This window comes from Panulirus ornatus, chromosome 9, assembly GCF_036320965.1.
Source record: "Panulirus ornatus isolate Po-2019 chromosome 9, ASM3632096v1, whole genome shotgun sequence".
Classification (NCBI taxonomy): Eukaryota; Metazoa; Arthropoda; class Malacostraca; order Decapoda; family Palinuridae; genus Panulirus; species Panulirus ornatus.
In genome coordinates, this window is record NC_092232.1 from 35,855,677 (window position 1) to 35,872,126 (window position 16,450).

The window sequence follows — 16,450 nt, forward strand, 5'->3', positions numbered from 1 at the left end:
ACAGGAATCCCAGTTTCTTGGATGCAGACTTATTTATTCCCATAATATGGGCTTTCCAAGATAGAGTGGATATTACAGTAATATTAAGTATGTTCAGTGAGTTAAGATATGGAATTACAGAACCACTGAAGGAGTGAGGAGAGTTGTGAGGAACTTTTGACAGAAAGATGGGCAAAATTTGAGTCTTGAAGGCATTAAACTTAACCAGATTTCATTTAACCCATTGAAATATCTAGTCGAAGTCTGAGTTTACTGAGTTTACACGAGATGCAGATCAAGTGAGAGAAGGAGCAGAATTGAAGGATGTAGAGGAATGAAGTGATGAGTTGCAGCATATGAGTATCTGTATTTGGCTATTTGTAGAAGACAGGAAATCACTGATAAAAAGGAGAAAAAGTGTAGGAGAAAAGACAGAACCTGGAGGGACACCAATGTTGATGTAAAAAGGGACAGAGGCTGATCCATCAACAACTGCAAAGAGAGATCAGCCAAAGATGAAGGTAGATATATGAGGGTCCAATGTGAGCATAAGATGGAAGATTAAAGATGAGACCACATCACCACAAGTCTAAAGCTTTGGATACATCAAGAGCAACTACACAGGATTCCCAAAAGTCTTTCAGGGATGATGACCAGACAGGAGTAAGATAGGAATGAATATCACCCATGGACTTGCTTATGGAAGCCATACTGGTGACCAAAAAGGAGACTGTGAGAATCAAGATGTTTGAGGATATGGAAGTTGAGGAGAGATTCAACACTTTGGAAATGGTGTATGTCAAAGCAACAAGAAGATATTTAGAGGGGTTAAAATTGTCACCCTTCTTTGAGATGGGATGAATCGATGCATGCTTCCCAGAAGAAGGGAAAGTTCTGGTTTTTAAATGGAAATGGACCAGACAAGCAAGCACAGGTGCAAGTTCAGATGAACACTCTTTCAGTACAAGGGGATGCCATCAGGACCATGAGCCTTCTTATGGTCCAGAGAGAGAAGTACTTTTTGGACAGCTCAAAAAGAGATTACAGGGAAGGGCATAGGATTACTAAGACACGCATCAGGGGATGAAGGAATGTTAGAGCCATCCAAAGCAGTGTTACAGGAGAAACCAGAACCAAAGAGAGCTGTTTTGTCTCAGGAAGACAGTTTTTTGTACCGACAGAACAGAAAAGTAAAGGAAAGGTGGAGTGACAAAAGTTATCGAGATGCCCTAAGCTAAAGACCCAAAAAACCTATCAGTGGATGAAGAGAAGTTATCATACTTTATTTGAATAAAGGAATCCTTTGCATTGATTACAGGTAGGGATAACTCCAGAATGGGAAGTAGAAGAAGGATAATTTTTCCAAGCCCAATATGCCTCATCCCTTGCCTGAATAGCCTCAGGGTAAGAACAATTGAACCAAGTATTGGAAGAGGAGGCTGTCTTGGAGGAAGGGGGGATAAATGCTTCCATTCCTGAAACAATAACCTCTGCTATGTGTTTGGTGGAGACAGATACATCACCACATAAGAGACAACAATTCACCCATGGAAAGTCAGAAAAATTTCTTTTGCAAGTTATTTCAGGCAGTTTTGTTGAGGTGCCAATATTCATGTTTGGAAGGGACTGCTGGAGGGGGAAGTGCTGCTAAAATATATACATTCATAAGAGAGTGGTCAGATAAACCAACTGGATGAAGATTGTGTAGCTACAATGTGAAGAATTAGGGGAGAAAAATAGATCCAAAATGTTAGGGAAAAAAGAGGTCACAGTGGTCAGGAATACATGTGGAGTAGGAAATCATTATCTCTAGATCACTGAGAATGGAGAACATGTGGGCTTCAATCCCCTCATCATCTACATGGGGGGAATTCAAACATTCTCTATGGCAAATGCTGAAATCTCCTAGGGAGAGGACTTCGGCTTATGGGTACGTGGATGTCGTGGCCTTGTGGCAGGAGTTTATATAGTCCAAAAAAAGATATAAAATTTGTAGAATTTTGCAGACAAAACAAAGGAAGAATGTAGAAGTTGGAAGACAGACCTTGAGTCAGATAACATCAAAGTTCTGGGACTCAAGGTCCTTGAGACACGCAACAGTTGTGATTATGTTGGGATAAGCAGACACCGCCTTCAAACTGTAAACAAGAGTGGAGATTATTGTTGGATATGAGAAAGGGGCTAGTGATAACATCATTACACAATCTGGGTCTCAGAGAGAAATAAGATGTTAAGAGAGGTAATTGACAGATGTTTAACAGAAGAGATGTTACTAGAGAGACCATGATGTTGGTATAGTGAACCACAGAAGAGACAAGTCTATCAGAGTAGGAAAGGTCATAGGAGGAGCCAGTACTACTACAGTCTAAGCTCTACCTCTCATAGGCAGTAGAGTAATGAAGGAACACAAGAGATTTTTGGCACCCTACTATGCCAGGAACTAGGGGCTGTAGGTAAGTTGGACTGTATCATGATTACATTAGAAGGGATTGTGCAGCCAAGAGATGGAAGATCTTATACAAAGAAAATAATTGAAATTGGAGAAGCTGTATGAAGCTTGTAAGGAAAAGATGGCAAGACTAGCTCTGTAGTTTCATACTGACTGAATAGAAAGTAAGACCAGCAATCCTAAAATGGAGGGTGTTATGCCATTCAAGTCATCATATGCAGGGAAATCATTGTATAAAGTTTCAGTATAGACAATGAATTTTCAATGTTATGATCATTGTGTAATCAAAGTTCACCTTTATAAGTGGCATGAAAATAGACAAGAAAAATAAAACTAGAATTTTAGGTTTTATGCCATTCAATCCTTTAGATCCTGGGAAATGATTGTAAAAAATTTCAAGGCCAGAGCTGAATTTTCAAGTTATGAGGAAGATTAAGTTGAAGAATAAACCAATTTATAAAAGACAAAATCCAAATTTTAGTAATGAGTCATAAGCCATCATTTCTGTAGAGGCTAGGACACAATTGTATGTAATCTAATGTGCATCTGACTATGTGTTTTCAAACTGTGAGCAAGGCTGAAGGTTTAAGAGTAACTCTAAAATGAACAGATGGAAAAGGATGGTTGACAAAATAATCTGAAAGTGTCTACTATGTGACACAAGCAATGCTAAATGTATGAACTGTATCACAAAGAAATAACAGATAGACAGACAAGACACTAGCAAAACCAAGAATGCCAACACTAAACACCACAGTCACATGATGAAATACAGACATTGTATGAACTAACATAAATATGCTATGGTTTTTTCTTCCTGAGGCTGCATCAATGGAAGTACAGACTTGCCAAATAATTTCTTGCCCCAAAGGAGTCATCCTGGGTAACACACTCTTTCTTTGAAACAGTTCCTGGGGTACTTTTGAGTAAAAAAGTGAATATACTTTGCAACCTCTTTAAATCTAATAGTTTTCTTTCATAACTGTTCGCTATTTCCTGCATGAGCAAGGCAGTTTCCAGAACAGATGACAGAGCCTTAGATGACAAAAGATTCTCGTATGGCTCTCTTCTCTGTTCCCTCTTTGGAAAGAAATGCAGAAGGGGAGGGTTTCTATTCCCTTATTCTTGCCACTCTTAGTTGCCTTCTATGACACACAGGAGATCAGCGGACAGTATTCTTTCTCACCTGCCCCAAGAGACTTGGGTAATTCTTTTATACTTGATTGCCATTTGCCAAGTTAGTGAGATAACACCAGGAACAGACGAAGAAAGACCATACCTGCTCACATACATTCTCTAGCTGTCACATGTCATGCATCGAAACCACAGCTCCCTATCCACAACCAGGCCCCACAGACCCTTCCATGATTTACCCCAGATGCTTCATTTGCTCTGGTTCAGCCCACTAACAGCACATCAACCCTAGTGTATCACATGATTTCAATTCATTCTATCCCATGCATGCCTTTCACCCTCCTGCGTGTACAGGCCCTACTCGTTCAAAACCTTTTTCACTCCATCCTTGCATCTCCAATTTGGCCTCCCCATTCTCCTTGTTCCCTTCACTTCTAATACATAACACAAATATCCTCTATATCAACTTTTCCTCACTCATTCTCTCCACATGTCCAAACCATTTCATTACACCCTTTCATGCTTTCTCAACCTCACTCTTTTTATTATCACAGATCTCCCTTACCCTTTCATTCCTTACTCAATGAAACCACCTCACACCACAAAATACTCCTCAAACACTTAATTTCCAACACATCCACCCTCCTCTGCACAGTCTTATCTCTAACCCATGCCTTGCATCCATATATACAAGACATAAATAATTATATGTACACAGTATATGCATACCTGATAAGTGCCAATCTTATTAGCTGTATCACCATTTCTAGTAACTCTATCAGCTCCAACAACAACAGCATCAATCTTGTGATTGTTCATTAAGGCTCCAGCCATACTATCACAGATCAGTACCCCTGGCATCTTCTCAAACACCAGTTCATAAGCAGTGAGACGTGCACCCTGATTGTATGGACGTGTTTCTGTACAGTAAGCTTGAGCTACAATAAATACAAAAAGCTTATTATTATCAAGTAAAGTCTTTTTTAAGTTTACAAAAATCATGCAAAATGCATTATCAGACACATCTGACAGGAGTAAGCACTAAGGGCACTGGATGAAAGACTTTTAACAGTTCAACATTTTCCTCTTCAAGAAATAGCACATTCAGTAGTACAAAGGAAAGCATGCATCATTAGGGGACAGCAATAAACAGATAAACAGCAAGTTTGCAGTAATTATGTGGGTAACTAAAATGCATTGTGCAATTTGCACACATGTAAGCAAGTCATACATAGGTTTCATTAAGAGTTGAGAAAAACACTGACATATGCAGAGGGCACATGAGGAAAGCAGGCTTTGAAATTAGGAGGAATCCATAAGTCAATAAATCCTAATTTTCCATTGTTTTTAAACTCTTTTTGGTGAGGCTAAGCTACTCTCACACTCTTTACAAGCTTAGTAGACAATATAGTACTAAGCTTTATTCATTCGGCATTAAATCTGTGTGAGACCAGTATATTCAACATTGCATACATTGTTTCACACAAGGAAATAAATATAGTATCTAAGTCAGGGTATGAGTTACCAAACAGGAAAAAAACAAATCATTGGAAATGGGAATATACCATATGCAGTACAAATATTTTATATAATAAATCAAGTATTTGCTTTCCTTTGTGTCAAAAACATACTATTCACTTTTCAAAATGTGATAAATGCCACAGTAAGCTAACTGCACATGACAATCAGTATAACATGCACTTATCCACATACATATATCAAACGGTCTATATTTGCAAAGTCTCAGGTATAGAGATTGTTACTGTTTATAGTTTAGTTATGAGAATGAGAAAATATCAGATGAGAATGGGAAACTATCAGAGTTGATTTTCTTACTTTCTGTTCTAGTCTTGTCATTCAACACTAAAATGTTAAAGTCTCAGAAGGGGTGGTTGCACCAAATATCAATATGATAAAAGTGATAGCCAAATTTTGTTTACCTTATAATAAATAAGTAAACATACTGGTGACTGAGTTTGGTAAAGTGTGTGGAAGAAGAAAGTTAAGAGTAAATGTGAATAAGAGCAAGGTTATTAGGTACAGTAGGGTTGAGGGTCAAGTCAATTGGGAGGTGAGTTTGAATGGAGAAAAACTGGAGGAAGTGAAGTGTTTTAGATATCTGGGAGTGGATCTGGCAGCGGATGGAACCATGGAAGCGGAAGTGGATCATAGGGTGGGGGAGGGGGCGAAAATTCTGGGGGCCTTGAAGAATGTGTGGAAGTCGAGAACATTATCTCGGAAAGCAAAAATGGGTATGTTTGAAGGAATAGTGGTTCCAACAATGTTGTATGGTTGCGAGGCGTGGGCTATGGATAGAGTTGTGTGCAGGAGGATGGAGGTGCTGGAAATGAGATGTTTGAGGACAATGTGTGGTGTGAGGTGGTTTGATCGAGTGAGTAACGTAAGGGTAAGAGAGATGTGTGGAAATAAAAAGAGCGTGGTTGAGAGAGCAGAAGAGGGTGTTTTGAAGTGGTTTGGGCACATGGAGAGAATGAGTGAGGAAAGATTGACCAAGAGGATATATGTGTCGGAGGTGGAGGGAACGAGGAGAAGAGGGAGACCAAATTGGAGGTGGAAAGATGGAGTGAAAAAGATTTTGTGTGATCGGGGCCTGAACATGCAGGAGGGTGAAAGGAGGGCAAGGAATAGAGTGAATTGGAGCGATGTGGTATACCGGGGTTGACGTGCTGTCAGTGGATTGAATCAAGGCATGTGAAGCGTCTGGGGTAAACCATGGAAAGCTGTGTAGGTATGTATATTTGCGTGTGTGGACGTATGTATATACATGTGTATGGGGGGGGGGTGGGCCATTTCTTTCGTCTGTTTCCTTACGCTACCTCGCAAATGCGGGAGACAGCGACAAAGTATAATAATAATAAAAAAAAAATACTTGAATATCCAATAAATGCATGATTCACAAATGATAATAGCATGTCATCATATAATTACATGCACTCAATGCAACAAAAATATACCCAGCAAGAACTGTCTAGCACCCATGCACAACTTTGTCATTTGTTGAATCATTCATTTCAGTTTGTTTATTTTCATCTCATCTTTGTATAACACTTGGCATTCAGTCTCATAAGTCACCAATATTCTATCAGGATTTCTCATTTCATAACATGAATGAAAGTCAAGATATTACATGGCAATGCAGATCAGGCTAGCCCTAGCCTTTTGGGGGCCCTAAGCAGAGTCTTTTTTGTGGGCCCCTCTACCTCTCAAATTACCTATATATCATGACCTCTAGAGGGAACCAGGGGCATGCCCCTGGAAAAATTTGAAAATTCATGGAGTGCAATATCTTATTCCTCCTTAACTTTTCACTCAAGTTTCTTACAAAATCTTCAGCAACTGTTACTTTGCTTTTCTCTACCAGCCTCCCAACATTCTGCTTATACATCTTATATTCTTCCCTCCTTCACTAAACGTCCACTGGTATAGTACATAAGAGCCTTATGCCTCTTCTTCTCTTCTACATGATTTCTAATCTCACCTGTACACCTTGCATTTACACTTTTATTCTTATATCTCACAACATTTGAAATTTTACAGAGTGCAATGTCTTATTCCTCCTCAAACTTTCACTCGACTTCCTTCCAAAATGTTCAGCAACTGTTGCTTTGCTTTTCTCTATCAGCCTCCCAACATTCTGCTTACACATCTTATATTCTTCCCTCCTCCTTTACTGAACTTCCACTGGTATAGTACTTCAGAGCAAACCACCTTATGCCTTTTCTTCTCCTCTATAAGATTTCTAATCTCACCTATATACCTTGCATTTACACTTTTATATCTCATGTTTCCAACTAATAACTCTGCATCCCTTAACAGTCCTTATCTAAACATTCTAAACACATTCATGTACATTCATACATGACTGCATTCACTGCACTTTCATCTAAACTCTGTCACCCTTTCTTCCTACTGCTCCTTGTATTCTTTCTGATTCATCTCCTTTGCCAACACTTTTACCTTTCCATTTTTTCCTTATGCCAGAACTCCTTATGCCTGATCCTTCTTTTCATAAAAATTGCATGAAGGTCATAATCTTTAAAGAAACCCCTCATAACTCAACCATCCAGCACAACCTTTCAACTACTGCCACCCAAGCCAAGGGCACTCAGGATGGTTCATCATCCAGGCCAGTGTCATACAAAACAGTCCATCACTCAAAACAGGCCTATATGTAAGTAATCAATAGTTACTCTTTTAGAAGATTCTGTGATTATTCAGTTCATATTTACTGGGTATCTGCTGGCTTGGAGAAGCAGCACAAGTTATTTTCCATGATTATTTGAAATACAGAGGTGTTTCATTATGTCATATTTCAATTTCAATACAAAAACCTTCTCAGGTTAAAAAAATTCCCTGAATTATTACTTGCAATATTTGGTATTTTTTGTGAGGGTAATGTATTTGCTCGAAAACCTCAGTGTAAGGATGATTTTTCAAGCTCAATTCAAATCTGTGGTTGAAATATATATGTTAGGAAACAGTAAGACCTGTATATAGGTAAGTAATGGTTACTCGTTTAGAAGACTGTGTGATCATTTGTTTTTTTGTATTCATTGGGTATCTGTCTGACTGGGGAAGAATGATGAAATATTTTCCATGATATCTCTAGTATAGAGGTGTTTCATTATGTCACATTTCAACTTTACAACAAAAGATTTTTGGGCTAATACATTGCCTGAACTATTACTTGCAATTTTAGGTATCTTTTAGGGTAACAGATTTGTTTGAAGACCTCAACATAAGGACTATTCTTCAAGCTGAATTCGAATCTGGGGTTGATATATATGTTGGGGGACATTAAGGCCTGTAAACAAGTAATTAATGGTTAGTCTTTTAAAAGATTCTGCAATTATTCAGTTCATATTTATTGGGTGTTTGCCAGCTAGGGTAAGCATTATGAATTATTTACTGTGATTATTTCAAGTATCAAAGCGCTTCATCACGTCATATTTCAATATTCAAACAAAAGCGTTTTGGGGCAAAATACTTCGCTGAACTATTACCTGCAATATTTGGTATTTTTGAGAGGGTAATAGATTTGCTTGAAAACCTCAGTATAATGACGATTTTTCATGCTCAATTCGAAGCTGGGGTTGACAAACATGCTGGGGTACATTAAAGCCTGTAAATAAGTAGTTAATGGTTACTCTATTAAAAGGTTCTTTGAATAGTAAGTTCATACCGATTGGGTATCTGTTGGCTTGGGGAAGCATTATATTTTCTGTGATTATTTCAAGTACAGGAGTGTTTTGTCATGTCATATTTCAATTTTAAAACAAATAGCTTTTTGAGCTGAACACTTCAATTGAATACTATGAGCCATTTTTGGTATTTTTGTGGGTGTAATAGATTTGCTTGAAAACCTCAGTATAAAGTACATTTTTCATGCTGAATTCGAATCTGGGGTTCAAAAATAAGTTGGAGGATATCAAGGCCTGTAAATATGCAATTCACTGTTACTCTTTTAGAAGATTCTGTGATTATTTTTTTTCATATTTCTTGGGTATCTGTCAGCTAAGGGAAGCATTATGAGATATTTTCCATGATTAAGTAACAAGAGTTCCACTGTCACTTTCAGTTTTAACACAAAGACACAAAGTTTTTTGTGAGGGTAATAGATTTGCATGAAAATCAAAATATAAGGATTATTTTTCATGTTAAATTAGAATCTGGGGTTAAAATATATATCTGGAAACGGTAAGGCGAGTAAAAAAGTAATCAACTATTACTCTTTTAAAAGATCTTGTGATTATTCGATCCATATTCATTGAGTATCTGTTGGCTTGGGGAAGCATTATGAGATATTTTCTCAGAATATTTCAGGTAGAAAAGTGTTTCATTATGTCATATAACAATTTCAAAACAAAATGCAATTTTAGCTGTTTTTGTGAAGGTGATATATTCGCTTAAAAACCTCAGTATATGGATTAATTGTCTAATGAATTCAAGACTGGGATTGAAATATATGTAGGGGAACATTATGGCTTGTAAACAAGTAATTGATGGTTATTCTTTCAGAAGATTCTGTGATTATTTGGTTTGTATTTATTAGGTATCTGTCAGCTTGGGGAAGCATTATGAGATACTTTCCATCATTATTCAAGTATAGAAGCATTTCATTAGGTCATATCTAAACTGTAAAACAAAAAGGTTTCTGGGTAAGGAATTTCCTGCAATTTTTGGTATCTTACTGAGGGTAATAGATCTTCTTGAAAACCTCAGTATGTGGACTATTTTTCAAACTAAATTCAAATCTAGGGTTAAAATATAAGTTGGGGAAATCAAATCCAATAAATAAATAATTCATGGCTTGGGGAAGCAGTATGAGGTATTTTCCATGATTATCTTAAGTACAGAAGCATTTCATCATAATTCAATTCTAAAACAAAAAGCTCTTCAGGCTAAAAAATTACCTGTTGTGGATGAGAGGGCTTGGGAAGTGATTCAGCTGTTGTTTGCTGATGATACAGCACTGGTGGCTGATTTGGGTGAGAAACTGCAGAAGTTGGTAACTGAGTTTGGTAAAGTTTGTGAAAGAAGAAAGTTGAGAGTAAACTTGAATAAGAGCAAGGTTATTAGGTTCAGTAGGGTTGAGGGACAAGTTAATTGGGAGGTAAGTTTGAATGGAGAAAAACTGGAGGAAGTAAAGTGTTTTAGATATCTGGGAGAGGACTTAGCAGCAGATGGAACTGTGGAAGCAGAAGTGAGTCACAGGGTGGGGGAGGGGGCGAAGGTTCTGGGAGCATTGACGAATGTATGGAAGGCAAGAACGTTAACTTGGAGAGCAAAAATGGATATGTTTGAAGGAATAATGGTTTCAACAATGTTATATGGTTGCAAGGCGTGGGCTATCGATAGGATTGTGTGGAAGAGGGTGGATGTGTGGGAAATGAGATGTTTGAGGACAACATGTGGTGTGAGGTGGTTTGATCGAGTAAGTAATGAATGGATAAGAGAGATGTGTGGTAATAAAAAGAGTGTGGTTGAAAGAGCAGAAGAGGGTGTGTTGAAATGGTTTGGACACAAGGAGAGAATGAGCGAGGAAAGATTGACAAAAAGGACATATGTGTCAGCGGTGTAGGGAACGAGGAGAAGTTAGAGACCAAATTAGAGGTGGAAGAATGGAGTGAAAAAGATTTTGAGCGATCCGGGCCTGAACACACAGGAGGGTGAAAGGCGTGCAAGGAATAGAGTGAATTGGAACGACGTGGTATACTAGGGTTGACGTGCTGTCAATGGATTGAACCAGGGAATGTGAAGTGTCTGGGGTAAACCAAGGAAAGGTCTGTAGGGCCTGGATGTGGAAAGGGAGCTGTTGTTTTGGTGCATTACACATGACAGCTTGAGAGTGAGTGAGAGTGAATGTGGCCTTTTTTTTGTCTTTTCCTGCTGCTATCTCTCTTGGGGTGGGGATGCTATGTCATGTGTGGCGGGGTGGCAACAGGAATGGAAGAAGGCGGCAAGTGTGGGTGTGTACATGTGTATATATGCATATGTCTGTGTATGTATATGCATGTATACATTGAAATGTGTATGTATGTGTGTGTGTGTGTGTGTGTGTGTGTGTGTGTGTGTGTGTGTGTGTGTGTGTGTGTGGGCATTTATGTATATACATGTGTATGTGGGTGGGTTGAGCCATTCCTCATCTGTTTTCTTGCACTACCTTGATGATGTGGGAGACAGGCAATTAAGTATAATTAATAATAAAATATATCTACAGGCCTTACTATTTTTTCTGAACATATAACATATGCTATGTCATGTGTGGCGGGGTAGCAACAGAAATGGATGAAGGCGGCAGGTGTGGGTGTGTACATGTGTATATATGTATATGCCTGTGTATGTATATGCATGTATACATTAAAATGTGTGTGTGTGTGTGTGTGTGTGTGTGTGTGTGTGTGTGTGTGTGTGTGTGTGTGAGGACATTTATGTATATACATGTGTATGTGGGTGGGTTGCGCCATTCCCCATCTGCTCCCTTGCGCTACCTCGCTAATGTGGGAGACAGCGATTAAGTATAATTAATAATAAAATATATTTACAGGCCTTACTATTGTTTCCTAACATATAACATATGCTATGTCATGTGTGGCGGGGTGGCAACGGGAATGGATGAAGGTGGCAAGTGTGGGTGTGTACATGTGTATATATGTATAAGTCTGTGTATGTATATGCATGTATACATTGAAATGTGTATGTGTGTGTGTGTGTGTGTGTGTGTGTGTGTGTGTGTGTGTGTGTGTAAGTGTGTGTGGGCATTTATGTATATACATGTGTATGTGGGTGGGTTGGGCCATTCCTCATCTGTTTCCTTGTGCTACCTCGCTGATGTGGGAGACGGCGATTAAGTATGATTAATAAAAAATATTTACAGGTATTACTATTGTTTCCTAACATATGTTTCAATGACAGATTTGAATTGAGCATGAAAAATAGTCCTTATACTGAGGCTTTCAAACAAATCTATTACCCTCACAAAAAATACCAAATAATGTAGATTAGTTCATATTTTTTGGGTATATGTTGGCTTGGAGAAGCAGCACAAGGTATTTTCCATGATTATTTGAAGTACAGAAGTGTTTCATTATGTCATATTTCATTTTCAAAACAAAAAGCCTCTAAGGTTAAAAAATTCCCTGAACTAATCCTTGCAATATTTGGTATTTTTTGAGAGGGTAATGGATTTGCTTGAAAACCTCAGTGTAACGGTGATTTTTCATGCTCAATTCGAATTTGTAATTGAAATATATGTTAGGAAACAGTAAGGCCTGTAAATAAGTAATTGATACTCATCAGAAGATTCCATGACAGTTAGTTTTGAATTCACTGGGTATCTATTGAATTGATTGAGAATTATGAGATATTTTCAGTTTTAAAACAAAAAATTTGCAATTTGCTTAAAAATCTCAATATAGGGACTATTCTTCATGCTGAATTAAAATCTTGGGTTTAAATATATGTTGAGAAACAGTAAGGCTAGTTAATAAGTCATTAACTGTTGAGCTTTTAGAAGATTCTGTGATTATTCGATTCATATTAGTTGGGTATCTGTCCGATTCATGTTAGTTGGGTATCTGTTGGGCTGGGGAAGCTGAGATATTTGTTGCAACTGTTTTAAGTATAGAAGAGCTTCATTATGTCATACATCAATTTCAAAACAAAAAAGTTCTCAGACAAAAAATTCCGACATTTATGGTATTTTTGTGAGGTTGATAGGTTTGTATCAAAATCTCAGGATAAGGACCGTTTTTCAAGCGGTATTTGAATCTTGGGTTGAAACATTTGTTAAAGGACAGTAAGGTCTGTAAATAAATAATTATGTTACTCCTATCAAAGATTCTGTGATTAATTGGTTTGTGTTTATTGGGTATCTGTCAGCTATGGGAATCATTATGATATATTTTCTGGGACTGATTCAGGAACAGATGCGTTTCACTGTCATATTCCAATTTTAAAACAAAATTTTTTTTTGGCTGAAAATTCCCTTGTATTCCCGGCAAATTATGGTATTTAAGTAAAGGGTTGGGCTATAGATAGAGTTGTGCACAGGAGGGTGGATGTGCTGGAAATGAGATGTTTGAGGACAATATGTGGTGTGAGGTAGTTTGATCGGGTAAGTAATAATAGGGTAAGAGAGATGTCTGGTAATAAAAAGAGTGTGGTTGGGAAAGCAGAAGAGGGTGTTTTGAAATGGTTTGGTCACATGGAGAGAATGAGTGAGGAAACATTGACAAAGACGATATATGTGTCAGAGGTGGAGGGAACAAGGAGAAGTGGGAGACCAAATTGGAAGTGGAAAGATGGAGTGAAAAAGATTTTGAATGATCGGGGCCTGAACATGCAGGAGGGTGAAAGGCGTGCAAGGAATAGAGTGAATTGGAACGACATGGTATATCGGGGTCGACGTGCTGTCAATGGATTGAACCAGGGCATGTGAAGCATCTGGGGTAAACCATGGAAAGTTCTGTGGGGCCTGGATCTGGAAAGGGAGCTGTGGTTTCAGTGCATTATACACGACAGCTAGAGACTGAATGTGAACGAATGTGGCCTTTGTTGTCTTTTCCTAGCGCTAACTTGCGCACATGTGGGGGGAGGGGGTTGTTATCTCAAGTGTGGTGGGGTGGCGATGAGAATGAATAAAGGCAGACAGTATGAATTATGTACATGTGTATGTATGTATATGTCTGCGTGTGAATATATATGTATACGTTGAGATGTATAGGTATGTATATTTGCGTGTGGGGACGTGTATGTATATACATGTGTATGTGGGTGGGGTTGGGCCATTCTTTCGTCTGTTTCCTTGCGCTACCTCGCTAACGCGGGAGACAGTGGCAAAGCAAAATAAATAATAAATAAATAAGTAAAGGGCAATAGATCTGTTTGAAAACCTAAGTATAAGGAATATTTTTCATGCTGAATTCAAATCTGGGATTTAAATATTTGTTGAACAACATTAAGGCATGTGAATATATAATTAACTATTACTCTTTCAAAAGATTCTGTGATCATTCAGTTTGTATTCATTGGGTACCTGCCTGCTTGTGGAATCATTATGAGGTATTTTCTGGGATCATTTCAGGAAAAGAAGCATTCATTATGCCATACTTCAATTTTAAAACAAAAAGTTTTTTGGCTTACAATTCCTAAATTTGGAATTTTTGTAAGGATATATATTTGCTTGAAAACCTCAGTATAAGGACTATTTTTCATATTTAGGTGACTTTATCGATTGCAAATAAGTAATTCATAATTACTTTTTTTAGAAGATTCAGTTATCATTCGGTTTGTATTTATTGGTTACTTGTCAACTTGGGGAAACGTAATGAGAAATTTTCATGATTATTTCTGGGACAGGAGCTTTTCATTATGTCTTTTTCTATACCAAAGAAAAGTTTTTTTTTGCTCTAAAAGATTCTCTGAGATATTATGTGCAATTATGTGTGTGGCTATAATCAAGATGAGAAGAAAGGAGAGATAGGTAGTGATTGAGAAAAGAAACCTGGATGTTCTTGCTATGAGTGAAATGAACCTCAAGGGTAAAGGGGAAGAGCAGTTTGGGAAAGTCTTGGGAGTAAATTCAGGGGTTGGTGAGAGGGCAAAAGCTAAGGAAGGAATAGCACTACTCCTGAAGCAGGAATTGCAGGAATGTAAGAAAGTAATTCCTTGACTGATTTGGGTAAAACTGAAAGTGGATGGCAAGAGATGGGTGATTAATGGTGCCTATGCACCAATAGAGAGTTAAGTGTTTTGGGAGCAGGTGAGTGAGTGTGTTAGCAGCTTTGATGTATGAGACTGGGTTATAGTGATGGGTGATTTAAATGTGAAGGTGAGTAAAGTGGCAATTGATTGTATAATTGGTATACATGGGGTGTTCAGTGTTGTAAATGGAAATGGTGAAGAGCTTGTGGATTTGTGTGCTGAAAAATGAACTGGTGATTGCGAATACCTGCTTCAAAAAGCTGGAGATAAATAAGTATATGTATGTGAGTAGAAGAGATGGTCAAAGGGCATTATTGGATTACGTGGTGAATGATAGGCATATAAAAGAGAGACTTTTGGATGTTAATATGCTGAGAGTGGCAGCTGGAGGGATGTCTGATCATATTAACTTGTGGAGGTGAAGGTGAAGATTTGTAGAGGTTTCCAGAAAAGAAGAGAGAATGTTGGGGAGAAGAGAGTGGTCAGGGTAAGTGAGCATGGAAAGGACACTTGTATGAGGACGTACCAGGAGAGACTGAGTGAAGAATGGCAAAAAATGGGAGCAAATGACATGAGGGGAGTGGATGAGGAATAAGATGTATTTAGGGAAGCAGTGACAGCTTGCATAAAAGATGCATGTGGCATGAGAAAGGTGGGAGGTGGGCAGATTAGAAATAGTAGTGAGTGGGGGGATGAAGAAGTAAGGTTGTTAGTGAAAAAGAAAAGAGAGGCATTTGGACAATACTTGCAGGGAAGTAGTGCAAATGACTGGGAGATGTATAAAAGAAAGTGGCAGGAGGTCAAGAGAAAGGTGCAAGAGGTGAAAAGGATGGCAAATGAGAGTTGGGGTGAGATAGTATCATCATATTTACTGAAAATAAAAAGATGTTTTGAAAGGAGGTAAATAATGTGCGTAAGACAAGAGAACAAATGGGAACATCAGTAAAGGAGGCAAGCGGGGAGGTAATAACAGGTAAAGATGAAGTGAGAAGGAGATGGAGTGAGTATTTTGAAGGTTTGTTCAATGTGTTTGATGATAGAGTGACAAATATAGGGTGTTTTAGTTGGGGTGGTGTGTGAATTGAGACGGTTAGGGAGAATGGTTTGGTAACAGAGAAAAGGTAGTGAAAACCTTGTGGAAGATGAAAGCCGGCAAGGCAGCAGGTTTGGATGGTATTGCAGCGGAATATATTAAAAAAGAGGATGACTGTGTTGTTGATTAATTGGTAAGGATATTCAATGTATGTATGGATCACGATGAAGTATCTGAGGATTGGCGGAAGGCATGTATAGTGCCGCTGTACAAAGGAAAAGATGATAAAGGTGAGTGTTCAAATTACAAAGACATAAGTTTGTTGGGTATTCCTGGGAAATCATATGGGAGGGTATTGATTGAGAGGGTAAAGGTATGTACAGAGCATCAGATTGGGGAAGTGCAGTGTAGTGTGGTTTCGGAATTGGTAGAGGATGTGTGGATCAAGTGTTTGCTTTGAAGAATGTACGTGAGAAATACTTAGAAAAACAGATGGATTTGTATGTAGTATTTATGGATCTGGAGAAGGCATATAAAGTGTGGGAGGAAAGTTGCTAGAGGCAGTGAAAAGTTTTTAACAAGAATGTAAGGCATGTGTATGAGTAGGAAGAGAGGAGACTGACTGATCA

At 38.2% G+C, this 16,450-nt stretch overlaps 1 protein-coding gene across 2 annotated transcripts in view; it reads right to left on the reverse strand.

Annotated features, from left to right (window-relative positions):
- LOC139750339 (methylthioribose-1-phosphate isomerase) overlaps positions 1-16,450 on the reverse strand; it is a 155,246-nt gene that overhangs the window by 25,752 nt on the left and 113,044 nt on the right. For both annotated transcript variants that reach the window (XM_071665020.1, XM_071665019.1), the window contains exon 4: positions 4,292-4,500. In XM_071665020.1, the coding sequence (XP_071521121.1) occupies positions 4,292-4,500 (209 nt within the window). The remainder of the gene's footprint in view (positions 1-4,291; positions 4,501-16,450) is intronic.